General features: G+C 46.5%; 2 protein-coding genes across 2 annotated transcripts; both read left to right on the top strand.

The window, feature by feature from the left end:
• Positions 1 to 1,035: 1,035 nt before the first annotated feature.
• Positions 1,036 to 3,650, top strand: COCVIDRAFT_18354 (hypothetical protein; the record flags this gene model as incomplete). Its single annotated transcript, XM_014698282.1, has 2 exons — positions 1,036 to 1,604; positions 1,652 to 3,650. 2 exons carry the CDS (start codon positions 1,036 to 1,038, stop codon positions 3,648 to 3,650), a joined length of 2,568 nt encoding a protein of 855 aa, XP_014553768.1.
• A 3,082-nt stretch (positions 3,651 to 6,732) lies between these two features.
• Positions 6,733 to 7,982, top strand: COCVIDRAFT_106738 (hypothetical protein; the record flags this gene model as incomplete). Its single annotated transcript, XM_014698291.1, has 3 exons — positions 6,733 to 6,973; positions 7,030 to 7,481; positions 7,533 to 7,982. 3 exons carry the CDS (start codon positions 6,733 to 6,735, stop codon positions 7,980 to 7,982), a joined length of 1,143 nt encoding a protein of 380 aa, XP_014553777.1.
• Positions 7,983 to 9,263: the final 1,281 nt, after the last annotated feature.

The following is a 9,263-nucleotide window of genomic DNA, read 5'->3' as shown; positions in this document are numbered from 1 at the left end:
GTCCAATACTTCAAGCAGAAAAGCATCCCCGTGTGGGAACACCCGCTCGATGCATCATCCGAGCTGAATAACCGACGTCATTGCTCAAAACCCGTAACCACCGAACGCGACGATATCATGCAGAATACCGACCGCGACGCCACCGAGGGCGAAACTACATTCTACGATAGCTGAGAAACACGTCGTTGAGGCACAGGAGCGTGTCAAGATGGTTCGCTCTGCAGTTGGCTGGGGCATCACTGAGTTGCACACATTCGTGGCCTACCGTCCTCACCGTCGCAATAAAGACGGCCCACTAAGACACACCAGAGCTCACGTCCGCTAGCGGCGGCAGTCATTGGAACAACAATGACGACGGCAAGGACAACAAGGCCGGTGCTGGCATGTAGCTTGATGATGATAGGAGGACGAGCATGCTGAGTTCAGACTGCGTGCTGAATATTCGGTTCGCTAACTGCCAGGAATCATGTCTCCAGAAGTCCCCTAATCCACTCATCCAAACCCCAGTGCGGCAATGTTGATTTTCGTCTTCCTTTCCAAGACTAAGTGGAATGTAGGATTAGCAAAAGAAAGGGTTGGCTTTCGCATGTAAAGTGCATTCATCAAGTGACCATGGCAAGATCCATAACGTTGAAGCGAAGGCGGCTGAGCTGAGAGAGCTACATCAGCTCCCTCAGCTCCCTCAGCCCCTTCATGTGTTACACCTGCAAATACTAATCATTATTGTTTGGCCAATCAGCCAACATGGTCTAATTTTAGCATCCAATTGGGGCGTGGTGTTCCAAGCCGCAGCCTCGATGCCAGCTTTCGGTCCCCAAACAAGGGCAGAGGCCAGGACAATCTATTCTTAAAACAGCGCTTCGCAGCAGAAGTGAGGACTCCTTACCCCACTCTTGGCTGAAAGAGAGGGTTGCCAGCAGAAATCAACGAAGACTTCACCCTCAGCGTTAGTGAAGCGTCTTGGTTACGCGCTACTACTCTTTCACCATTTATCACTCTGCCTTCTTTTCTAGCGCATAGTACGTCACTGAAATAATGAGCCGGAACCAATCTATCTGGTGTCCGTCAGGCGGAGAATGGTACGGTTGTTCAACAGGGACGTTCTTCGCCGGTTGCTGCGCAGTCAATCCATGTAGCGTTACATGTCCGCAACAACATCTCTATCCTGTCCATTTCGATGCAGCGATCTTTGGCACTTTCCCAGACCTCTCCTGTGGATCGAGTGCCAATTTCTATACATGCTCCGGTGAAAAAACCTTCTTTGGGTGCTGCAAAAGCAACCCCTGTGCTTCAGACGATTGCCCTCATGGCGGTTTGGCCCCTGCATTCATGGAACGACCGGAGCAAATTGAGCTCTTCGGAGATCCAGCAATTAACAACATAGGCGTTGCGCCAATCACCACCTCGTCGGTAGCGCTCGCCCGCGAACCCGCAACGACATCCATCCCGGTATATGACGGTTTCGGATCCGGCACTTCGACACGGATCATATCGCCTAGCGTCTCCATAACAGCTATGGTGTCCTTGTGTGTTTTCATTGCCATTTGGCTTGGTTGGAGAAAGTTGTCTTCTCGTGATGGGCACATCTATGCGTCGGTAGAGCCGTAAGTAAAGCAGAGTATCTAGTACCTCACTACTGACCCAAAGTTAGTACACAATTATCTATGGATGCTATAGATCCGGTGCAACCCGATACTAGTATTTCATCCATCAACACGTCTGTGGCTCCAGAGAAGGATGATCTTCAACGACTAAGCTCAGCGTCTCTACTTGCTCTTCTTACAAGCTCCCTAGCTGTGCTCGCCATGTGCTCCTTCTTGTTATTCTTATGGTTTGGCGATAGCCGGAACAAAACTTGGTCCCATATAATGGTTCAAGGTTGGGCTACGCGATGTGTAGCCGTGACAGCCCTCGTGCTAAGGACGTCTGTGGACATACAGGCTACCGTCGCTTGCGCTATCCTTGCTTCCCTGCTGTTGGAATCCAAATCTGGAATACATGTGTTTCACACAGCCAGAATATCAGCCATGCGGACTGGTAGTACGAGCCCTTGGGCATTTATTCGTTGCGTATTGGAAGAGTTCTGGAGATCAACGACACAATCCCGACACAATTATCATGTGTATGCCATGGCAATTTGTTTGTTGATTACGACCACTGTTGTTCAGTTCTCTTCAACTCTATTACTGTCAGATCTCAAGCAAGGTCCGCTAATTGGTGCTGTCACTCCTGCCGAGGTACTCCCTAGCTTATCTTATCCCGTCAGAGGTATAGAGAGGATAGCTCGTGACTCAGCATGGACTACGAATCCGCCCAACTATGCAACATTCGGCGAGTATCACGAGCTGCCTGAAGAGCCTACAGATGGGGTCGTTGATACCGGAATGTTGTTGCGGGCCTTTCTGCCATATGCAGCCACCGAGTTGCGTCAGGCCTTAGCAACGTACACGGGAAACGCGTTGACAATTGATGCCAGAGTTACTTGCCAAGCACCCTTAATCACAGAATTTGACGGTCAAGGACTTAATGGACAGATCAAAGGCGTAGTATCACCTTCCAAAAACGCAACAGGATTGCAGTCCATCCAACCGACGCCTTTCGACTGTACAGTAGCTGGGCAGGATGAAACTACGATATGCCAGCTAGGTCTATCCGACAATGTTTTCATGGGCTCTTTCAAAAGTCAATTTGAAAACTCTAACGCATTTGGAACCACATTTCTCGTCATTAATGGCTCAAGGAGTAACGGCGAAGAAGAAATGTGGCGGACTTTTTCTTTTCCAAAGACGAACAAAACTGTAGAACCTTTCATCTCCCTTACGCTGTGTTTTGCACCATGGGATGCTGCGATTCTTAATGTTGAGATTCACAGTAAAGTCAATAGGACCGAACCGATGCTCCGATACTGGAAAGGCTTCAAGCCGTCAGAGGTGCTGGCCCACTTGATACCTGCGACGAAAAATCCAAGGCGACAAATCATGGAATTGGAAAAGCCTCACAGCTTTTTAGGAGATTTACCACCTCCATATCGACGTCCGGTCGTACAAAGCGACATGGGCGGCAGCTCGGCAGCAGTTAAGGGAACGAATGTACCGTTGCCGGGGAACTGGTCAGTCTTTCTCACGGGTAGACCTGTAGTAACGCACCTTCGTAACTTTGAGTCGCTTCCCACACAAATCATTTCAGCAGATCCTGCTCTTGCTGCCATCTTTACCGGCGCAATTGAAGCTGGCTTCTCAGTCGAGTGGGCGCTGTCTTCTCTCATCACTGTCCTTTCCATGACCAACTACTACAGTCAACAGGCTGCATTTGACCGTGTCGATACTGTCGATGTTTCTTTCTTCGAAAACGTTCTATATCCGCGCAGTCATGTCGGTCTCACCATCATCATGTGGACCCTTTTTACGCATTTTGCTCTTCTAGCATTGCTGGTCGTCTTGTTTATTACAAAAACCAAGTTGACAATCGTTGGAAATGTCTGGTTCGCATTTGCGCAGGTTGCTGAATCGCAGGGTGTTAAGGATTATATCGCTAGGGCAAGCCTAACAGAGGACTCTACGATGTTGAATGAGGTGCACAACAGTGAGAAGACAAACGTCCGGGCTAGGCTTACACGACGTGGGAACGATGCTGAGATTGTAGTAGAATAGAGGGTATCTACATTTAGAGAATGTATAGTAACCATGTTATGATCAACCATGTATATTAGGTATTAGCTCCGGGCCTGTATTCTCGTCTAGTAGAGAAGCAGGACTTCGTGTAGTGATTGATTATTTAGTTATTCAAAACATGTATATTAGGGTTCCTCGAATTGAACTAGTTGGTCGCACAAGGGTCAGTAGTGGCTTAGTTTGAACAAGCATTTGATTGGTTTATGAATGAATAATGTGACGGGCTGAACACCGTTTGGAAACGCTCCTCGATGAGATCTTGGCACGCGATCACAGGATCCGGATGCAACCCGGGTCACACAAATTCGGCTCATCTGAACCGCGATGCTCGATCGTGGAAGAGCATCTTTTCACGACCCGTACGTATATATCAGCACTCCAGTAAACAGTTGCTGCCTTTTCCTCGAATGCACCTCTGTTACACCCCATGTTGTGCTTTTCAAAGAGCTCCTTGATCCTAGTTCCTCGCAGCTTAAGGTAGGAAGCCCACTTACCAGCCTATTGGAGCCCTGAACTCGACGGTCTCCCAGATATAAGCAAAATTACCATGTTGATGCATATAGCTTCAAGGGTATCGAAATGGCAGATTGTAGATATTTATCTATCAGCAAGCACATGACTCATCCCATGTTCTACACAGTCCTTGCAGAGCTTCCATATGGTACTGCATTGACGCTTTCAATATCCACAAACCCATACTTCTTTTTCTCCTTATCTTCAGCCAAGCTCTTTGACTACTAATGGGCCAATCGCTAGCACCTGATCTGTCTTTCAAGACAATAACGGTACGAGGATCTGCCTGTGGAGCGTCAAATATTACCGGCTGCCGGGTCCAACAAGCGAACGCACTCTGGGCTATCAATTAAAAATACTTGGTCATCGTTATCGCTTCATTTCGCCCTTCTAATCCCCTCGATCTCAGCCCTGCTCTAACTCTCGTACAACTCTCGCGCCAGCTAGTGGTCTCGTCTTGTCTTTCGAACACCTACTTGGTCGCTCTAATCATACGTGCTTACTTCTTCAATTCTCTTACCATCCAATCTTCCTAATATTAATCTTATCATGTAATTTAGGGATTTTAAGTCATTGCTTAGCCTTTGTCAAGAAATCGCCACCAACGGCTGGCCCACTAATAGCTACAAGTTTATCTGGCTCAGCTCTATTCGAATGTGGAGAACGTGGAAACGCTACCAGGATCCCTTTCCAGAAGAGTACGAACTCTAGAACGGAAATTTTAGCGACCTGGAAGAGCACATTCACTTTATTTCTTATTGTTGGATTGCGAGGGACCGCCTAGACCCTGAGGGGAAGCAGTCGGCTGACTCAGACGCTCTTCTTTTCTACGAGTATTGCAGTCTACCTTAAGAACCTCGTACTCGGGCCGAGGATTGTATCTCGGATGCCTATCTGGAAACGCTCAATCCATTATTACGCAAGATAAAAGTTGTTATTCTCGCTGATGACGAATATATGGAGCGATCTTGGTGTCTGATAGAGTGTTCTATCTCAGCCTTTCAAGGTAGCATTTTATGCGATGGAGTGCGACAACCTGAATTGCTACGGCTCTAAGAACTCGCTTGCGCTGTACTAACGACGTTTCAAAAGTCGTCGTTCGTTCAGTTCAGGTTCAGTCGCGCACGCCAAATAGCTGAGTCTTCTCAGTAGTTTCTCTCTCTATTCAGTCAAAGCTAGATAACGAAAGGCACAGATTAACAAGCGATTAGGAAAATCCTAAAACTTTTATCGCTCACAACATGAAAATCTGAAGTTATTTACCTTGCGTTGGTTGGCAAGGGAGGTCACTAAAGCGCGAAGAGATTGACCTGTTCATGGATGGCCAGCACGTCCGATTTGCTGAAATTATCGGAGATCTTACCACGACACCTCATGCCCTAGGCAAGCGGCCTACTGTGTACAACTTCTCTGAGCTCGGATACCGATGCATATTAGGGTGACACACTAAATGATCCTTGACGTTAACGCGCTGGCTTAGTTAAGCCGCTCGATTGGGTAAGACGCTCAATTACAAACCACGTTAGTACGGGTATGTTCTATCGCGTCGCGTCGCGTTGCGTGTTAGATATCTAGATGGGTCAATTAGGAGGAAGGTCCAAGTGTAGCGAGATCAAGCCCCTAGGGGCGGCTTGACAGATCCGATCAAGCTTCGGTAGTATTTCGGTAGTGATACAGATGACTTCCGTTAGCAAGAACTTTCCGAAGGCACCTCTGTAATTTGCATCTTATTGCGCTGATAGTTAACTAGCAGACCGACGTTGTGGCAGTTCGCCCAGAAACCCTACTGTTGAGATCATGCATGCGTAATGTCAGGGCCCTGATAGGGTACTCAGGTGCGCTAAGAAATCACTTAGCCTTGAAGCACTAGAATACGCTCGTGCTTTGACCCGCCAGACGCGCGTTCACGATAGCAAACCCCAGAGAGCCGCTGAGAAATATTTTCTGTCATTTGCTTAGGGAGTGCCACTGAATTAGTTGTTTGTGATACGTAGGTATTTACAGTTTCAGCTGAATGCTTGTAACGATGTTAAGATAGGAATAACTGGCAAGAAGATTATTTAGTCTTTAGGTTTCCAATTTTCATTCGAGAAGTATATTCACATCATTCGAGAGCTCTCAGATAAGACTTGTAGCGCTACAATAGATAGGGATTGTTTTGAGGTGTGACACACAGGCTGGAATGGTCCTCACCAGGAATAGACTTCCACGTAATACGATTGCCAAGTCGACTAAGAGGGTTGCCAAGTCATTTGAGAGACTGCTTTGAAAGGCTTAGCCTCTTGGTTGCGTGTACATTGACTACAACGGTAAAGCGCAATGGTACATGGAGTACGTACGTACATCTCCACTTTAGTTCTTGGCTACCGTTAGACTGTCTACGTGCATTAGATTTTTGCTGCAGCCGTTTTCTATATAAGTCTTGAGAGCATATCAGAAAAGCATCACTACTCACCTAGTACATCCACTTGTTCCCTCTTTCTACGACTTCTATCATTCTCCCTTTAGACTTCTTCGCTGAACACATTCTACTCTTCACTATAAAAATATGAAGATCTCTGTTGCTTCTACGCTTCTCAGCCTTTCTGTCCTTGCGGTGGCTCATCCTGGCCAGAGTAAGGCCGAGATGAAACGGGAGGCAGCAGAACGCAATGCCTATCTAAGCAACCACAAACGCTCTCTGGCTCATTGTGCTGATCAGCTAAAGGCGAGGGGCAATGATATTGCCATGCAGAATCGTCGTCGTTCTTTAGCCGAGCAGGCGCGTGAGAAAAATCTTATCAGCGCCGGTAAGTTTCTAGCATAACCTTTTCAGAGCGGGCAGTGATATTGATCCATAATATAGTAAAGCCCTATCTCCAAGCCCGCGATCTTGACACCGTCCTCGCCACTAACCACAAGTCGAATCTTACTTGTGTTACTCCTAACACGGACCCGTCAGTTCTCTTCTCGGGCAACAACAGCTGCATTCTTTCGCCTGAGACGACCCAAGGCCCCTACTGGGTTTCTGGCGAGCTCATCCGTCAAGACATGACCGATGGCGAGCCAGGAGTACCACTCACTCTTGACATCCAAGTTATCGACGTTAACACTTGTGAGCCTGTCCCTCAGGTCTATCTTGAGGCATGGCATTGTAACTCTACTGGCGTTTACTCTGGTGTCGTTGCAAACGGTAATGGTGACTCCTCCGATGAGTCTAACCTTAACGCCACCTTTGGCCGCGGTATCAATCTATCTGATGATGATGGTGTTGTCACCTTTAAGACGGTTTTCCCAGGACACTATACTGGTCGTGCTGTAAGGCCCATTCTATGTCCTCTTCTTGATCAATCACTTATATAGACTTAGACCCATATCCATGTCCTTAGCCATGTCAGTGCTAGCTTGAACGATAACAACACCCTGGCCGGTGGTAACATCACCCATGTTGGCCAGTTGTTCTTCGATCAGGATCTCATCTCGCTAGTCGAGACACAAGAACCATATGCCAGCAACACTCAGGAGCTTACGACCAACGCCGACGATAACATTCTAGCTGGAGAAGCTGCCGATGTTGATCCATTTGTTGAATACGTCCTGCTTGGCGATGATGTGTCTGACGGTATCTTTGGCTGGATTGCTTTTGGGATGGATACTGCAGCCTCGTACGATGTCAGCCCGGCTGTCTACTACACCTCTGAAGGTGGTGTTGAAAATGAGGATTCTAACATTGGAGGTGGTGGTTCACCCCCGGATGGCACTGCTCCCACAGGGAACCCGCTTACTGGTGCACCTCAACCGTCCTCCACGTCCGCATAGATGACATACTTGTTAGAAAATTAATATATTGGCCAACTACGAATACCCGGGGGAAGGTAGATTTACAAGAGCAGCACTAAGGCTACAGAGCTAAGAAATAGAGCTAAGGTACTAAAAGATCTTATATGCTACGGGAAACATAAAGTGGAAACATATCAAATAGTTAGTTAAGGTTAGCCTATCGTGACTAGGGGACGAATAAAAAACATCCTGAAAAATGCTAGCTCTATTAAGCGGCTGTCACTTAGTGCAGAGTGCACTATGTAATAGTACTTGTCTTGTTAGTATAGTAGAGTAGACCACCGCGACTAGTGCGGCGAGTCGGGTCTCCACCTCGGGATCGTTTTTTCTAATTATCTCTACCGGTTCTTACCCAATTAGGAAGTTTAGTCGCCCATTTTGTAGCCCTAGATTAGAACTTTATCTTTACCTAATAGAGTAATAGGCTAGCTCTAATAGGTAAGAAGTTATTGAGCAACCCGTCGTGCCAAGAGTCGGGTCTCCACATTTTACTCTGATCTTAAATAACGTCTTTCCTATTCGAGTTAGCCTACTACCGTATTAAATAAAAGTAAAGCTCTAATCTAGGGCTATAAAATAAGCTACTAAGCTTCCTAGTTAAGTGTTACAAGCAACAACGGGAAGGATCCTCTCCCTGGTGATGATGGTATAGTGGTTGAGAAACCACTTGGGATACTAACCAGGAACGATGGGTATCGCGGGGCAAGGTCACGTGATACGCCATCACGCCAAGACGGTGCCATCAGTGATGGCAGGTACCGTATGTGATAGCAACCATTAGAAGTAGAGATAGCTATTAGTGATAGCGGGTCAAAGTTCTGATAGCAGGACTAGAAGTAATAAGGATATAAGGATAGATGGATTTTATTATTACTCTTGTTATAGTTAACTTAAATTGTACTTTCTTACTAGTTACTTTACTTTATAAGATTGTTACTCGTTAGTCTATTTAATATAGATTAGTAGTTGTCGAACCTTTGTTACCTTCTATTTAAGCACACTACTCTACTACATCGCTAGACAAACTCTTACGGCGCTTTTCATACTAACTTACTTACTCTAACCTAGATCGAACTTAGAGAAGTATTAGCACCTAACCCTGTGTAACACTTTAACTACCTACAGATTTAGTAGATTAGAAGATTAATAATAGGATACCTAATTAAGATTTAAGATATCTTACAATCACTCTTAATCTTAGGCTAGTACTAGTGGACTAGTATAGGGTCCCGGACCAGCGGCTAACCTAGCACTCGACGA

This window comes from Bipolaris victoriae (genome assembly GCF_000527765.1).
Source record: "Bipolaris victoriae FI3 unplaced genomic scaffold scaffold_80, whole genome shotgun sequence".
Lineage (NCBI taxonomy): Eukaryota > Fungi > Ascomycota > Dothideomycetes > Pleosporales > Pleosporaceae > Bipolaris > Bipolaris victoriae.
This window is presented reverse-complemented; position numbering and strand designations above follow the sequence as displayed.